Source organism: Trichoderma virens, assembly GCF_000170995.1.
Source record: "Trichoderma virens Gv29-8 chromosome Unknown TRIVIscaffold_2, whole genome shotgun sequence".
NCBI classification, from domain to species: Eukaryota; Fungi; Ascomycota; class Sordariomycetes; order Hypocreales; family Hypocreaceae; genus Trichoderma; species Trichoderma virens.
Genome location: NW_014013747.1, coordinates 2,154,789 through 2,171,784, shown reverse-complemented (window position 1 = coordinate 2,171,784; position 16,996 = coordinate 2,154,789). Strand labels below are relative to the sequence as shown.

Genomic DNA, 16,996 nt, shown 5'->3' with positions numbered 1-16,996 from the left:
AATGCAGCTAGAACAAAAAAGACATGCCAAGAGTGTATGGAGCACTCGATGAGCTGTTTACCTTGCAAATTACTCTATGAAAATGATATAAACAAAGACATTTTGCCATGGCAGCCTTCAATTGGCATTGGACGCTGCAGTGCGGGCAAATGATTAGGTGCTGAAACAAATGCTTGTGAAGCAGTCGTCTTGGTTTGTCCACGTTGCTGGCTTCGTGTGTGCCTGAAAGGAAGAAAGAAAATAAAAGAAAAGAAAAAAAATACAAAAGATAACACTGCCAGCCTGAGCTGTCGGAAAATGGCAAGATTGATATCAACCACTGATGACGCAGCGCCGTTGCATTGAGATGCAGATGCAACAGCGCTTGTAAGTGGCCGTGGCCATGTTTTGGCAAGGTTTCAGTTTTGTGCTGGTCCAACCAAGGCCCATGAATGATAAGCCTGATGACGTCCTTGAGCAGCGGCCAAACACATGGCAGTGTCCCACGGCGCAGCCACCACCACGGGCCGCCATCGAAGCCAATTGAGCTGGATATGGGCTGCTGGACGTGTGTTGCAGCAGGTTGCAGCAGGTTGCAGCTCTACTTGATGCTCTGTGCGTTCGAATGGCTTCGTATCTGGGATACCGGCATCCTTTCGCCATCTGTTGGGGGGGCTAAAGACGGTAAGACAGACAGAAAAGGTGGCATGTGACGCCAAAAGACATGTCACCTACAGTATCTATAACGTACAACGGCAGTGCAGTCTATAGCGTCGATAGGGTAGTAGCAGCAGTAGCAGCAGCAGCAGGATAGCGAGATAGCGAGATAGCGGGATAGCGGGATAGCATTGAGGATAGCAGGCCAGGTAGCCCGAGGGGTCTGCATTGCGGGGTCGGATGGCGGCTCAGCACAGCGCAGTGACCTCATGCCCTAGCAGCGCAGCACAGCTTCCCCACAGCGGCTGCCCGTCGGCATCTGATCAACTCCAACGATGGGCTCAGTTCGAGTGCTTAGTTCCCCCCTCACCAGGTCGACTGTGCTTGGGAATCGCTCCAGCGTCGTGGGCTGCTCGGGTTTGCCTCATTGCCGCCATCGCCATCATCCGTGACCATCGCCCATCGCCATTGGCGCAACAAGCTGCGCTTCACGCCGCGGCAAAGCTCCACGACAACTCAACAGGCGGCGGAACCGGCACCGGCTCTTGCATCGGCAGTCGTGCATCTGAATCATCGCCAGAGACGCCTTGGTTGGCCCAATCCCATTCCAATCTCGACTCTGGCATCTCCATCTGGCCCTCTCACCTCGTGGTTCCGAATTCACCTCAGTTCAGCCCGGATCAGCTCCGCCCCCCTTCTCGCTACGCTCCTGAAACTAAACTCGGTTTCGTTTTCTTTCGAATAGCCGGCCGACCTCGCCTCTCCGATCCCACTCCCTACTACGTCTACTACGTCCTTCACCACGCCCGACTCATCGTTCCAATTGTCGTGCGACGACAAACATCCCGGACGCTGCGTTCGAGGCTCTTGATGGACAAGAGGCTGCTGGCTGCTGGCCGTGCTGCGATCCGCGCTCCAGACTCTGGCCTCATACGAGACCGCTGTCTGAACGCGCTGTGACCGGACGCCAATTGCCAGAAGCATGAGTGCGGAGGTCAAGCGTGGTTACCAAGATGTCACAGGTCGCTCCGCAGCAGCCGTCATGCCTCATCCTGGGGGACGAGATCGAGAGCGGGAATGGCCCAACGCGCTCATAAAACGCTACCGCATCGAGGTCGCTGCCAGCACATCCAGCGTCTTCTCTACCCTCGCCGCCTTCCCTCTCGACAGCGTCAAGACACGCATGCAAACGTACCAATATCGGGGCTTCCTGGATTGCGTCAAGCACACATACCGCACCGAGGCTCTGGCGGGTTTCTTTCGAGGTGAGTTTTGCCCCCCGCCAGGATATATTTATGTTATCAAGACAGCGTCATCTGACCTCCTATTGCAGGTGTCACCGCTCCCATGGCGAGCATCACGCTTGTCCGTACCGTCTCTTTCTCGATATACCGCAGAGCAAAACACGTCTACTCTGGCTGGATCAAACAAAAATCTGGATTCGACATCCACCGCCACGTCAACACTCCTGGAACATACCCTAATCTCTATTCAGTGGCCTGCTTCGGTGCCGCTGGCGCAACAGCAGGATCCGCAATTACCTTTTTGGCCTGTCCGTTTGAACTCACAAAACTCAGCGCTCAGGTTTCAGTGCTGCTGGCGGAGCGCTCTACGGATTGCAAACGAAGTCGCGAGGTAGCCAAGAGCTACCAGAATAAGGGGACGTTGAAAACTATGGCCAACATTATCAAACATCGGGGGATATTGGGGCTCTATACCGGCTTCCAATTGCATCTTCGTAAGCACTCTCCGAGGCAGCAATGACTAGCATATGTGGTTGTTTCACTCTTTGACTTTATCCTTGCTAATTCATACCGCTGGGGCAGTGCGTGATACTTTGGGTACCGCCATTTACTTCATGGTGTATGAGAGCGGAAAGCAGCTCGGAACCACATTTGCTGGCGATAGCCCGAATAGCAACAAGCTAGCCGTCGTTGCCGCCGGTGGCCTGTGCGGATTGGTATCATGGGCCATGATTTGTGAGTATCGCCCGTAATCATATACTACCAAAGCAGTTATTTGAGCCCCTCAGCTAAATGAAGCATCCACTGCAGATCCAATCGACTCGGCAAAGAGCATCTACCAGAGAAACGCCCTTCTTTACTCACGCGGAGAAAAAGTCGAACCGGCACCAAAAATTGAATTCTTCAAGCGTCACATGTACCGCGGCCTGGGCGTCTCCATGATCCGATCCTGCGCCGTCAACGCCATTTTCTTCTCATCATTTGAAATCATTAAGAAGCGCATCAAGAGCCTTGACGATGAAACGCCTTGATGAAATAACAAAGCCGGGGGGGAACAGTTGGTGATATTTTACGTGTACAAGCCAAAGTATTGGCCAAAGAAGGCGTACGGCTGTCCCCTTTTCTTTTTCTTTTTCTTCGTCTTCTCCCTTTGTTTTTTCTTTCTATCTCATGGCCTGAGAGGGAGGCTTCATAGTTGCCTGTGGCGTTTGCGGTTCTCTTGTCATATTTTTTCTTTCTTTCTCCCGTTTCTTCTCTGTCTTATCTTCTTCTGAGCTCCTACCCCCTTTTATCTTAAAAAAGCCATTGCCGACGACTCAAGCGTGTCCGAAGTAATTGGTATCTCATATCACGAGCTCTTTTTATTATGACAGAGTAATATTCGTTAGCGGCCAAAGGAGAGGAAAGTCTCAAAGGGAAGAGTTGTTTGGTACAAGGGTTTGTCATGTAGGCTTGATGAATACGGACGAAGGGAAAAAAACTAAATAAATACCATGAAATGCATATCTATTCAAGCTCTTACTTCGTATAATGATTGAAGAGTGTTTGCTATTTAACTGTCGGACTATGGCACGTTTCATTATGTCTTTAACCAAAACTGGGTGACCTGCGTGGCCGCATCTAGCCATTGACTACAAATACAGCTATAATGTATTTCAGCGCCAATTTATAATGAATAGACAGCATTGAGAGTAAAATTAGGCTATGGCATAGGCCAAAGCTATTTAGATAGGAATACTCAATTGTACAGATAAAAAAGACTCTAGCTAGAATTACCTGCCATCGAAACCCTTCGCAGTATACATCCTCCTTGAGCAAAAGTGTAGCCGTTTTCCCTTTCCCCCGATTTCCCTTTCCGTATCCTATCCAATCACAGGAACCAATGCTGTCTAATACCGACGAGCCATCTCTACCCTTGTAGCGCACAGATGTAACTGCCGCTCAGCTGAGCATCTAGCAAGTCGCTCCGCATCAAGACATTGACGCAAACCATATTATGCTATAACTCAATTGCCATTTCGAGCCTTGATGATCTCACGAACTTTCTGCCAGTCGTTCTCTACCGGGGTTACCCTCTTCTCTCTTTTCTCAAGGTCGGCGAGTTCTGTTGGCATCAACGTTGTTTCCACACTAAACCCATTTTCGCCTCGAAGAGCCTTCACCACCGTCTCAGAGAACTTGGCTGGGTGTGCTGTTGAGAAGGAGATGTGCGGAATGCTCGCATGGGTACGGTGCATTGATCTTTGTGTTGCTGCAGCGCCAACGGCAGAATGAGGATCCAGTATGTACCCGCATCTTCGATAGACAGCTCTGATGGTTTCGATAGTTTGGTGATCTGTGATTCGCTCGCTCTCAAAGTCGCGTCTAGCGCTTCTGATAACGTCGCGATATACAGGGCCAAAGAATCCTTTCCCGTCGAGTTCCTGGAACCACTGAGAGACTTCTTGACTTGCTTGCCTCTGGTTCCAGAGCTGGTCCATACCTGCGCTTGAAGCAAACTCGCAGGCAAGAAACCATAACAGACGCTCAAAGTTGTGGGAAGTAAGAATGTCCATTGCGGGGCTGAGAGTCTTCTTAATGCCTGACCCAGGCCCGCCACGGCCAGCACGCTGCTTCTCATATCGCCCCGTCCTCCAGAAACGATCAAGGATGTCATTTTCGTTGGTGGCGATGACGAGTTTATCGACGGGGAGGCCCATGTGTAAGGCGAAGTACCCGGCGAGGATGCTGCCGAATTTGCCAGTTGGGATAACAAACCGGACTTTATCGCCTATCTTGAGAGATGCCGACTTCTTGACGAGAGAAAAGTATGAGTAAAAGTAAAGCACGATCTGGGCCAGAATATGAGCCCAATTCCTCGAGCTGACAAGGTCAAAGTCTTCGTTGGCTTGCCTATCAGCATGCAGGCGGCGCAGGAGGTTCTAGATGCCTCGAGTTTAGAAAAGAAAATCAAATCAAGGGGACAAATGTATCGAAGGGTATATCGAGAGGGCCACATGTTGGCAACCTACCTGACAATCGTCAAAGGTGCCGGCGACGGCTAAGCTGCATACATTCTCGTCTGGCACTGTAGTGATCTGGGCCTCTTGAAAAGGGGCAACCTGTCCTTGGGGAAACATGACGAATACGGATATGTCCTCTTTCCCCCTCAAGCCGTGAATAGCAGCAGAGCCTGCGTCACCTCTGGTGGCACCAACAAAGGTAAGACGATGTCGGTCTGCTAGGAAGAATTCACGATAAAGGATAAGCGAGTCTCTATGCCTATAGTGAGTCCCATGCCCGCCTTTGTCTCACCACGTAATACTGGTATACATATACGTGACCCCCTAGGGGATGACATCAACGGGTGGCACGTGGGGAGATATGGATGGCGTACCTGCGGTGCTTGTTTTGCCTTGGTTTTTTTTCGCAAGGAAATACTCAAGCAGGTTGCCCAAGAACTGCGAGGCGATATCCTTGGAGGCAAATGTAGGGCCGTGGAACAGCTCGAGCAGGTGGTGATTCTCCCTGAGTTGGACTAAGGGTGTAACATCTGGGGATCGAAAGGAGGAGTAGCTGCGCGCAATGATGGCTTTCAGGTCGGCAGGAGGGATTTCGGAAGGGGAAATGTAAAGTGACATGATCTCGAAGGCAAGCTCTGGAAAGCTAAGATCTCCCCACGACTCCCACGATGTAGCACGCGGAATCTCTTCAGGAATGTATAAACCACCATCAGGGGCAACGCTGTTCAGGACGACTTCCTCAAATGAGAACTGGCATGGAGACGCAATCGTTAGCTGCTAGGATGTTGCCGGAGTTCTCAGCTTTTGCATTGGGCAGGACGTATAGACGGTGGATGGCAGCGAATAAAAAAAATAATAATCCGCGCCGAAGGACAGCTTGGGGAAGAAGAGACCTAGGGAAGTGTCTTCATACACCACTATCCTGTCCGCGAGTGCTCAGGTAACGATACGACGCATTCTCATCCGCCGTGCCGTTTGGCGCCATGGCTACCTAGGTAGCTCCCGAAGCACGGCGGCGGTTTGAAACTCCAAGACGCAAGGGGCAAAGAGATGAAGCAGCGCGGTCGAGGGGGACGTTGGTCGAGCAGCGATACTGGCAGGGGGGAACAGGCAAAATCAAAAGAAGAGGAAATTTTACTAAGCTTGAGGTGAGAAAAGAGGGCGCGACTATCTGGGAGAAGCTGCTGAGGAGTAGAGACAAAGAGGGCTGTCTGTAAGTCGAAGCAGGGCCACTAACAACGGACTAGCAGAGAGATATCGATCAACTTGGCGTATGACCAGTAGTACCAGTTCGGCGCCATGGGCCCCAGACAAGTCGCGGCTACCTGGCAGGCACTCCTACATGGCACGGGAGACGCAGTCCAGGGGCTCGTACCCAATACCGGCAAGGGTAGTCGCTGGCCATCGTCAGAGGCGTCATTTCACCCGTCCACAAGGTTCCAGTACACACAAGGACGGTCGGCTTGGGCGTGGGGCAAAAACCTTTCGACGCCATCTCTCTTCTGACCAGTGGCAGCCCCTCCCGCATCCCCTTTGTGCTTAGTGCGGGGTGGCCTTCTCTTCGTTTCCTTTGTGTCGGTGACAGTCAGCGGCTGCATGTGCCTTGTGCCTCTCTGCCTCGTACTGGTATGTAACCATGCAACCTCTCGGGGGCCCAGCTTGAGTCGGTATTTCGGCGGAGAGTTGAGAAAAGCCTAACGCGTGCCTGCTGTGAGTGAATGTATGCATATCCGGATTCCTGTGATGACACGATGCCAGAGGGTTGCGCGCGCTTCCAACAAGCCCCTGGTCAACTTGGCCGTCCCATGGCAAGGTGGCCAGCCCAAAAAAAGAACCCAATAGTATGCGGATCCTGGCTCGCGGTCAAATCAATGCCTCTAGGGTTCTTTCACTTTCACTTTCACTGGCACTGCCCGCGGCTGATGGTTGTGGTAGAAATGGGACCCGCGGGCTGCTAACAGTTCGGTTAGGTGGCGGCGCAGTTTCAACATTTCCTTCGAGTTTCAAATGGTAGCTGGTAGACCCAAGGAAAGAAACGTCGAAAAGCTGCTCGGTGATCTGTCGCATGAGCACCTCTCATGCCTCTTCTCTCTTATCCTACAGAGGCAGGTCTGCTACCAGGCTCACACCGGTCTTACATGGACTGCGTTAGGCTGTTGGGCGAGTTTGTGGCTCGGACTGTCCATACCATTGGCCGTGTCGATTGAGGTTTTAGAAACTAGCCAAAGACCCGCAACAATAGTCCAGATAGCCCCCGAGAGCTTGAAGGAATGTCCACATGTCTAGTTTATCGGGACAGTTGGGACTGCTGCTAAGGCTTATTGTTTGCAGCTCATCCAAGTCGAGCCATGTTTCTCGGGGCAAACTTTGAATAGTTTGAACTAGTGCTGCAGTGTAATCGACTTTCCATGGCTTGGGGCTAGCCAAGCTCCCCAAATCCATCGGCCGGTTCATCACTCGGGAGTCTATGCGACTGATTCAACTCAAGGTAGTCGCACGATGCCAGACAAGGGTATTTCAAACATAGGTACTGTACGTATTTGGGTTGCGCGAACAAAGAGCATGCAGGCCGGCGGTAGCGGACGCATGCTTCCAGCCCATTGGAAGAGCTTTTGTTGTACGTAAAATGGACGGCCAGAGGGCCTTTCCCACGACCGACATCCGTTTGGTTTTCGCCGGTCACAGTTGTTCCTACCGCGTCACATCATATGAATTTCCCCACTGTCCGACTGGCCACTTGGTTTTTTGCATCGGCTCTAACGGGAGAGCACAGTTTGGACCTCGACTAGACCATGTCTAATTTGTTACCCTGAACTCTGTTGATTTCGCTTTTGCGCGACCGCGTCCGCAACCCATGTCTGAGAATGACGTGAAAAAAGTGGCGCTTGCTCACCAGTCTTCTGTAGCCATGCAGGCTCTGCATATCCGAGATGGGCCTGAGTACGGAGAAGGACTGGCCTCTTGCATTCGGCGCCAATTAGGCACAGTGACGTTGGTCATGCCCAAATGCCTACTAGGCACCTAAGCTATCTCCAATAGAGGCTTATCCGCCTTTGCGGCCATTGGCTCATCGACTCCCTGGAGCAAGTCGTCTGTGTGAAGGTGTCGCTTTCAGCCACTGCACACCAGAGCCGTAACCTTGTCCCCCATGTGCAGGCATCTCGTCCCCATCTCTACCCAACAATGTATGTACATGGCGTGGAAATTCCGAAAAACTCTACTTCTGGGGATGATTCGTTCGTCATAGTCTTGGCGGGTCGCACCAACCACCGCACTTTTTTGAGAAAGAGGCTCTTGATCCAGGGAGTAGCCGCTGAGCTGTGTCAGTTATTTCGATTGGGTTTAAACATAGAGGTGACATATCCATTCGCAGCATCTTCAGACACTACGTTTCTTTCTCGTTCCTGTCGCCTGCTTTCCGTCATGGTTTGCGTACCGACTTGAGCAGCGGGGCAATCTTAAATCGCTTGCTCAGCCCAACCCTGTACAGGGGTTTGGTCATCCCTTGTGCCGAAGATCCCTTCTTGTCACCCCCCGATTTCTCTTCTCTCGTTCGTGCAGCAGGCTGCCTTGGCTCTTTGGATTCGTCTTCGTCTCGTGGCCTATTAGGAATATTCCGGCTAGCGGAATGATCCTTCGGTTTCTCCTGGCTGCCTGGGGTTGCCTGATCCTTAACACACTCCGTCTCCTCTGCCGCGGACGAGGCGCCTACGGTAGCTCCCTGCCCACTTGGCATCTCCACTGAACTTTGCTTTGTGGCTGCTTGGATATTGTCCCCATCACTCCTATCTGAAGCCTTTTCTAGGCCCAAGGTGGCTCTCGTATTTTTGCTAGAATCAAGGGCAGAGACGGGAGTGGCGGCGGGAGGCGGGGCACCATCTACCGCTGTATCAGTCGACTGTTTCTTAGGTCTCCCTCGTTTCTTCTTCTGCACTGCTGCAGCTGGTGTTCCATCAGCCGCCGCCGATACAGGACCTGCAGCCTGTTTCACTGGCAGGGGCTCGTCAGTTTCTGGAGGCTTCTTTGGACGACCCCTCTTCTTCTTAGACTTGGCCATTGGCGTACGATGTGCCACGAATTCGGCATCACTCTCCCCCGACTGCAACTCTTGTGGTGGGGGCTGATGAGCTGAAGAATCTCTTTCGTCACAGCATTCCTGATCGGGCTTGGACTCAGGATTTAGACCAGGTGAATACTCCGGCTCGGACTGCAGAGTTTGATTAGCCCTCATTATGTGATGCCCTGGATGGTAGCCCACTCACAGTAACCTTATTCAAACGGGGTGTCAGCGTAGAAATTATGTCAGGAGACGAGTTCCTTCGTGTGCTATAGCTTCGGTACTCTACTTTCTTCGTAGATACTTCCCTGCTTTGCTCTCCAGGAGCCATAATGCTAAAATTATTGCTCGAGAACATTTGGCTTCGCGGCGTGTTGACATTGGTAGCCGTTCCGCTTGAGCCAACAGCATACTGTGTCTGCTGCTTCAAGAGTAGATTGTTGTATTTTGGAACATCGTTGGATTCTAAGGCCATCTCAAAATGAGATGACTGTTGGCGTTCTGTCGGGGACGGGTGTCTGAGATAGAATGCTGAATTGGCGTCAATAGGCATTGTAGGGAGAGGTACACTCGATGCTGCTCCCATCTCCAGTTCATCGTTGGCGATATCCTTGCTGCTAGAAGGAAAAATAATCAAATTAACATCGTCAGCCGTCGAATGTGTACTGCCAGATTCGTCTAGCCGTCTCCGCTTCTTGCCTCGTCTCCCAGTAAGCTCTTGGTCATCCCAATGGCCATCTGAAAGTGCATCCTTCTCAGTAGGTGATTCATCTCTCCTATGCGATTGATCCAGCATCGTGTGACTATACCCCTTCGATTGCCCTTGCAAAGATTCGGGGGCTTCTGGACTGCTTGGTACTTCCCAAAGGTCCGCCTTCCGAGCTTCATCTTGCTTCTGCTTTGGAGAGGGAATCTGAGCCCAATCGGACGAAGGCTTTCCAATCTGGGTATTTGGAAGCCTATCCGTGTGAGGTTCTGTGGCCGATGTGACAGATGAATGGTAGAAGCCTCTGGTGGTCCGCTGGAAGGGAACATCAGGGATGGTCATGGCTGAGCTCTGATGCGGCGCATCGTCGAGGTCTCGCTGTAGCTGCTGGGCTCTCTCGCAAGCGGCTCCATTCTGCTCATTGAAGACTTGCCGGAAGAAAATCGAATCCGTTGACGCAGTTGCAAGGCTTCCATGCTCAAATGATCGTGTTTGCGCCTTGGGGGCCGTTACCGCTGGGGCGGCGGCGGCGTGCTCGTTTGAGTCACTTTCGTCATCAGAATCAGCAATGACCACAGGGCTCATGCTGATAGCCAAGAGGCAGAAATGGAACGGAAAAGAAATACAATCCACCACCACCTGACTGCAAATCGCCGCGTGTTTTACTTAAATTCTATAACAAAGGCTGCAGTGGTAGTTGGCGTAACGCGGGTCTGACGTCCACTCTAACGCGCGACCACGTGACCTCTTTATTGCAGAGCTCGTATCTCAATATCCCTTAAATGGAATGGAACCTAGTAGATGGCATGCCAAGTGTACGAGTAAGAAATAAAGATTCTACTAATCAAATGGCTTGTTTATTAATGCTTATCGCTGTACCAGCTTGAAGTGCGCCGTTTCACGCTATAATTGTAAATTCCCGAGTAAGGGACGCTGCGGCTGGCCCTTCAGATGCGCTGCGGAACCTTTGTAAAGGCTCTGCCAGATGAAGGCTTCGCTCAAGAGCAACTCAATGTCCTTTTCCGTCCACGCCTTCGTAGGGAGGCTCTGTAGAAACATCATGACTTCCTGGAAATCCATCTTCACTAGTTTATCGGACCACTTTACAAGAAGTGCGGCGCAAACATAGAGGTGGAATTCTGAGAAGCCTTGTTCTTCGGCCTAGTTACCTTGTCATTAGCTGGGCTGTTGATTGAAAAGTGCGGATAGGTATAAACTCTGACTTACGAGGTACGTGTCCCACATACGAATCGTGTTCTTGACGCTGATCTCGCGCATAAGGAGACAGTTCATCCACCGAAAGCTAAACTGTATGAACTCAACACCCTCCTGCTCAAGGTGCTTTGACAAGTTGGAATCGATCCTGGCGGTTAGGTCTCGCAAAGCTGCTACCTGCCTTTGGATGCCTGGTTGGGCGACAATATAATGATCTTGAATGCCATCAAGAAGTTTGGTGAGGCACCAGAATGAGTCAGCTTCCACAGCGTCCAGAACTGACTTGGGCAGTTGACCGGGATCCATGCCAGTCTCGATATCGGGGTCTGTGATGTAGAGCCCCAGGAAAACTTCCCAAAATGGTGTTACTAGATCGTTGATGCCCTGCACATATCCGCTGGCAGGATGCCTAACAGCCCAGACATAGAGGATGCGTTCCAGCGACCTCTGTGTCGCCTCATAACTATAAAGCTCAATGTGGGGATTCGTCCTGGGTATGTCGATGCTGATCTGATGCCAGACAGCTTCGTCTAAGCCCCTTGCTTTTCCGGCAGAGGAGCTGCTGTTTGTTGTTCCTCCTCTTTCAAATGCTTGTTTGACTCCGTCCAGATACTCCTTTCTCTTTCTCTCCAAGGTCGCAACACGCCGCTCGCTATTCGTAGGGAGATAACTCAGAAGGAGTTGCCAGGTCATGGCACGGACTTCGTGCGGTACGCCCGACCATGCTAGAGTGCGAAGGTCAGGAAGCGATATTGACGATGCTTGTAGTAGTCGTTTGAATTTATTTATACGCGTTATACGCGAATTGATGGCGTCGGCTTCTTTCTGTGGCGCATTGCTAGGAATAGAAGGGTAATTGATCAAATGAAGAGCATTTGCTGGATCTTTTCGACGAGTTAGTAAGTCTTGCAGCTCAATTGGGTAAGGTTTCGGCCTCACCCTTTAATATGTCTTTATACTGTGGCCGGAGGATCTTGCCCTCGCTTTTCTTGGGCATGGGATAAGTTGATGCTGGGCGCTCAGCTGCGATATCTGCGCTGTTTGAATACCGTCTGGCTTGAATTCTGCCAAAGGGGCCATCATCCGCGGGGGACAGAGACTCTTGGTTTAGACCCGACTTGTTCTGAGTAGCTATTCGCTTCGACCTCCTCTTCATGTTTGAGAGGCTAGGGAGCCCAAAGTCGTCTCCATCGTCATCTTCATATCCCAGCATTTCATCTTCGTCCGCCTTCCAATCATCATTGGTATTCGACAGGAAGTTGATATAACTCTTGAACGGCGGCGAAGTGGAGCCCATTGAGCCACGTTGTGGTGGTGGAGTGCTCTCAGCCATGCGATTTCTCGAGGATGATGTCGAAGGGGGGGTTCTAGGACGAGGCGAAGAAGAACTGGAGAGGTTTCTTGATCTAAAGTCAGCGATGCGGAACCGAGATGACGGACCAGTTTGCGGTAGTAGCGTACAATGAATCAAACTTGAGAACATCCGCATGAGAATACGCGGCCCCAACGACCAGATTAGAGCCATCTCGGCCGGCCGGGTTAGTAACGCTCCTCTTGGAAGTGCCATCTCGTAGCGGCGGTCTCCAGAACGGTGAGACTGATCTGTACCAAGGAGTGGCATTAGCGAAACGCGCAAAGGGCTGGGGACGGATTGGGTGAGTGATGAAGCATACTCAGACCGATCTAACACGTAGAGCAATTGGGCTTCGGTCAGTAACAAGTTCCATTGCTCTGCTTTCAAGGCGCATTGCCCAGCGCGACGGGAGGATTTCGAGCAACGTACCGACCTGTACCATCTCCTGCGGCTGGGGGGCGGCGGTTAGCATCACCACTCGTCGCCAGTTGCGACACAAGGCCGAGGCGGCATCTACTTACTGCATTGACCGGCTTCTTGCCGCTCCCAGAGGACGACCACATGTTCACGAATGGTCGTCGAAAGCGCAAAGGTGAGGCGTCATTATGCGGGGTGTTGGGTTAACAGATACAAAGCCGGTGACTGTGCGAAACAAGCTGGAAGAACTCGGTGATGATCCTCGTTCGAGTCTTGTCTCAGCCAAGCTCCATTTGGGCTGAGTGGCCTGGTCGGGTACTCCGTACAAGTACTCCAAGACTCGTAGCCATCCATGCTAAGTTCCATCCCAGTCGGTGGGATGGATCTGCTGGCACAGGAGACAGCGCGCTGAGGCGCCGGTACTGAGGCGGGGTAAAGGCCCTGTAAGGCCGCTGAAATGGCGGCCATATGCGCTAAAGGCTGTGCATTTCGCCTGCGTGGCGAGGCTGCCACTGCTGGGTACCTGCGGGAGACTTTGGCCGGTACTCTACTTGGAGATACGCTTGCACTAACATAATGTTGTGGCTTTGCATATATGTAGAAGTTATATCTCCAGTACTGATAAGTAACTTTGTAACGTGCGATGGTATAAGACCCAGCCTTGCTTCACGCAAGGGGCAGAAAACAGGGTGCATCAAAGCACACAAGGGCTTTTCAAAACCTCAGTTCTTCCCAGAATTGCCTTTTATTGAACAGCAATTTTTTTTTAAACCGTCGCCGCATTCCTGGTGAGAAGCAGAGCCTCTGTCGCAAGACTACCTACCTACCTAGGTACCATCAACGGATGCTCCGAGCCAACCTTAGTCAGCAGCTGCGTAAGGTAGCAAGGCACAAGGCCTTCATCAGTCGAGCTTTCCTAAGGAGCAGCTTCGTTCTCAACCTTACATCTACAATTGCTACACCACGACCCCAACAACCTCTCCGACTTCCATCCCCCGATTTGGCATCAAAATCATCCGTTATTTATCATCTAGGGGTAGGGAAGAGATTTTCCTAACCAGATTACTTCTACGGCCCCCGATTTCCACACCTTGGGGCTACTAGACACCCAGAATCGCGGTGTCAGGTCTACTCACCTCACGCCAATCCCGAATTCATCTTCTACCACATCATCTCCATCATGACGGAAGCGGAGAACTTCGAAGACGATCTTTTCGCCGACCTGTGAGTCCATGTAAACCTTCTGGAGTTCCTGCCTACCACCATGCTGACCTGATGATTCTTAGCTACGAGGATACTGATGCAAAGCCTACCGCGCCGGTCACGAGTGCGGTCCAAAATGCTGACACCAAGGCTCCCGAACAGCACGAACCGGCTGCCGCCCCAGCTCCCGCTGGTGATGAAGAGAGTGCCGGTTACGATGCGATGAACCAAGATGCGGACGACGACGAAGATGATGTTGACTTTAACCTGGGAGGAGGAAACGCTTCAAGCAGCACCAATTTGATGCCGCAAGATGACATGCCGGCAACCCCTCCATATGGGACCGTTCATAAAGCCAGTGCCAAGGAAGATGGGTGAGTTTCCCTTGTTCTGTGAAGCTATAACACTTGGTGCATGAATTTTTCCTTTCCCACATTACCTGCGACAAGTGTCGCCAGCAATGTTGCAATATGATGATAAGAGGCTACCAGCCAGCGCGTAATCCTGCATCCTGCAACCACATAGGGGCTATACATTTGCTTAGGGCAAAGTGGCTGGCTTGATTAGATGAGAGACCAATCAGGTTCAGCGGTGGGAAGGCCCTGGTCTACCGGAGAGCAAAGTGTCAACAGACATGAGAGTTCATTTGTGGTATCCTGAAAGTCGCCTGGAAGAATACATTTGAAACGCCACTCCCAAGTGAAAAACTTTCCTGGGGAAATGGAGAAAAGGAAGCGATGGCCTTTTGCCCATCAAGAAACTGGGGGTTTCAAGCTTTGATAAAGTTGAGAGCAAGATGACCTACCGACGACTTTTTATCCAATTCCAATATGGGAACTCTTCTTGTCTTTATAGCTCTCGGTCACAGAGGTCTTAAAATAGCCCGACGAGAGCATGTACGCACTTCTCGGGAGGCTGTAGCAAGATTGACAGCGGGTAGCGCTTAGGGTCAACTCGTACCTAGCAACAGACAGTCAGAGACAGAGTCAAAACGATAGCACAAAGACGAAAAAGACAGAAAAAAAAAAGAAAGGAAACAAAATTCGACACTTGTCTGGCACCTTACCTCCCTCTGCAATCGCTGTCATGCCATTGGATATCTCATCAAGCATCGCGTCGCAGTGGGGCCCATTAACCGCCATCATTGACAACTCTTGATATAATCTCAACTTCACTATCCCGCCAAGTAAGAGGCAATGCTGGACCCGTATCGCGTCAGATATTCCGGAGGGGTTGGCAGCCTGTCATGTGGCTCTTGAGGCTATGCGCACACTCTTAAACCATTCCTTCTTACGACAAGGCGACAGGGGCAAGCACATAGCCTGGCGGATATTTGCGTGCGTCCTCAGCTGGCTGCCCTCTCCAAGCCATCCGAACTGATGACGGCAACAACGTATTCGATGGATTTGACCATGGCTTCCCATTCATTCGGCAGTTGCTACATCTTTCCTCTCACCGTACCGCTGAAACCCCTCATGCTCAACCCCATACACTGCTGCTGCCGAGAGATGTTGTTTTTTTAGAATGTGTTATTTACGAAAAGGCAATAATGTTCTGTCTATGTTAGTTGCTAACCATTTGCTGAAATAGAAAAATGTTCATTGGTGGATTGAACTGGGAGACAACAGACCGTACGTCCTGGCTTATGCAAGGCGAGCTTCGAAGATGCTAATAGTCTACAGAATCCCTACGAGATTACTTCTCCCAGTTTGGTGAAGTCGTCGAGTGCACCGTGATGAGAGATAGCAGCTCCGGACGGTCTCGAGGGTTTGGTTTCTTAACTTTCAAGGATCCCAAGACTGTCAACATTGTCATGGTCAAGGAGCATTTTCTAGATGGCAAAATCGTGAGTTTGCTCCCCTGCCATAATCCTTGTGTTTGAAAGCAGCCTTTCGCTAACCCGGACATCTAGATCGACCCCAAGCGGGCTATTCCTCGTGACGAGCAAGAGAAGACGAGCAAGATTTTCGTCGGTGGAGTCAGCCAGGATACGACAGACCAGGAATTCAGAGAATACTTCGCTCAGTTTGGCCGAGTAGTCGATGCCACGTTGATGATGGACAAGGATACCGGTAGACCCCGAGGTTTTGGGTTTGTCACCTTTGAGAGTGAAGCAGGCGTGGATGCTTGCATCAATGTGCCGCTTGAAATACATGGAAAGCCTATCGAAGTTAAGAAAGCACAGCCAAGGGGTAACCTACGAGAAGAAGAAGAGGCAGCCAAGCGTGGAAAGTTCCGAAAAGGTGAAGAACAGTCTGTTCAAGGTGGAATGGGTCAACAGATGGGGAGCAACAATTCGGCCATGACGCCACAGCTCATGGCTCAATATTTCCAGCGCATGCAGCAATACTTTGCCATGATGCAGTCGCAGATGGCCATGTCGCGAGGCATGCCCATGAACCCGGCTATGTGGCAGCAGATGCAACAAATGCAACAAATGCAGCAGATGATGGGTCGGGGCGGTGGCCCTGGACAGAACATGATGGGCCAGATGAATCCTCAGATGATGCAGCAGATGCAGCAGATGCAGCAACAGATGATGCAGCAGCAGCAACAGGGAGGCGGCCAGGGCGGGGACGGCTATAACGGCTATGACCAGTACCAACAGCAAGGCCCCCAAGGTGCTCATGGCGGCCGGCGAGGCGGTCGTGGGGGCTATGGAGGCGGCGGCTATGGCATGGGTGGAGGTGGAGGAGCTCCCACATCTTGGGAGGGCATGTACGACGATGTGCCGCAGCCTAATGCCAGCCAAGGATCATCTCGGCGCGGCGGAAGTGTTGGCCAGGGAGGCACGCCGGATGCTCAGCACTCACCCCCAGCCAATGCTCCAACAGGGCCCAAGAATGCCGGAAAGCCTGGTGCAAATTACCGCGGCGGAGGACGTGGCGGAAACAGAGGCTTCCACCCCTATGCCCGATGAACTGACAGGCAACACGGCTTGATGGCTAATCAATGAGCTTTCCCGCCTGATAGTTGAAACTGCTGGGTCAACGGCAGTCAGAGGGGATGAGGAGAGCTCGAGTTTGCCATGGTTCAGCTAAACGGATCTTTTCGTCGTCACTCTTTTTACTAGATGACGGAACAACTTGTATTACTACTCAACACACAGATGAGGGCCCGGGAAGATCTATGAGGCTGAGAAATTGATCCCTGGGGGAGAGA

At 51.6% G+C, this 16,996-nt stretch overlaps 6 protein-coding genes across 6 annotated transcripts; 3 read left to right on the top strand and 3 right to left on the bottom strand.

The window, feature by feature from the left end:
* Positions 1-876: 876 nt before the first annotated feature.
* TRIVIDRAFT_218732 (uncharacterized protein) lies at positions 877-1,596 on the top strand (the record flags this gene model as incomplete). The annotated part of the gene is made up of 1 exon (XM_014105310.1): positions 877-1,596. The coding sequence occupies one exon, from the start codon at positions 877-879 to the stop codon at positions 1,594-1,596; it is 720 nt and encodes a 239-aa protein (XP_013960785.1).
* Positions 1,597-1,678: 82 nt separating this feature from the next.
* Positions 1,679-2,911, top strand: TRIVIDRAFT_50331 (uncharacterized protein; the record flags this gene model as incomplete). Its single annotated transcript, XM_014105309.1, has 4 exons — positions 1,679-1,901; positions 1,970-2,374; positions 2,463-2,615; positions 2,691-2,911. The coding sequence occupies 4 exons, from the start codon at positions 1,679-1,681 to the stop codon at positions 2,909-2,911; spliced, it is 1,002 nt and encodes a 333-aa protein (XP_013960784.1).
* Positions 2,912-3,886: 975 nt separating this feature from the next.
* On the bottom strand, positions 3,887-5,867 carry TRIVIDRAFT_50035 (uncharacterized protein; the record flags this gene model as incomplete). Its single annotated transcript, XM_014105308.1, has 4 exons — positions 3,887-4,801; positions 4,892-5,100; positions 5,257-5,632; positions 5,796-5,867. The coding sequence occupies 4 exons, from the start codon at positions 5,865-5,867 to the stop codon at positions 3,887-3,889; spliced, it is 1,572 nt and encodes a 523-aa protein (XP_013960783.1).
* Positions 5,868-8,303: 2,436 nt separating this feature from the next.
* On the bottom strand, positions 8,304-10,230 carry TRIVIDRAFT_69501 (uncharacterized protein; the record flags this gene model as incomplete). The annotated part of the gene is made up of 2 exons (XM_014105307.1): positions 8,304-9,089; positions 9,145-10,230. 2 exons carry the CDS (start codon positions 10,228-10,230, stop codon positions 8,304-8,306), a joined length of 1,872 nt encoding a protein of 623 aa, XP_013960782.1.
* A 316-nt stretch (positions 10,231-10,546) lies between these two features.
* TRIVIDRAFT_77864 (uncharacterized protein) lies at positions 10,547-12,897 on the bottom strand (the record flags this gene model as incomplete). Its single annotated transcript, XM_014105306.1, has 7 exons — positions 10,547-10,806; positions 10,873-11,744; positions 11,800-12,260; positions 12,322-12,462; positions 12,534-12,543; positions 12,644-12,665; positions 12,736-12,897. The coding sequence occupies 7 exons, from the start codon at positions 12,775-12,777 to the stop codon at positions 10,549-10,551; spliced, it is 1,806 nt and encodes a 601-aa protein (XP_013960781.1).
* A 723-nt stretch (positions 12,898-13,620) lies between these two features.
* On the top strand, positions 13,621-16,754 carry TRIVIDRAFT_77860 (uncharacterized protein; the record flags this gene model as incomplete). Its single annotated transcript, XM_014105305.1, has 5 exons — positions 13,621-13,855; positions 13,918-14,208; positions 15,425-15,465; positions 15,517-15,710; positions 15,747-16,754. 5 exons carry the CDS (start codon positions 13,812-13,814, stop codon positions 16,752-16,754), a joined length of 1,578 nt encoding a protein of 525 aa, XP_013960780.1.
* Positions 16,755-16,996: the final 242 nt, after the last annotated feature.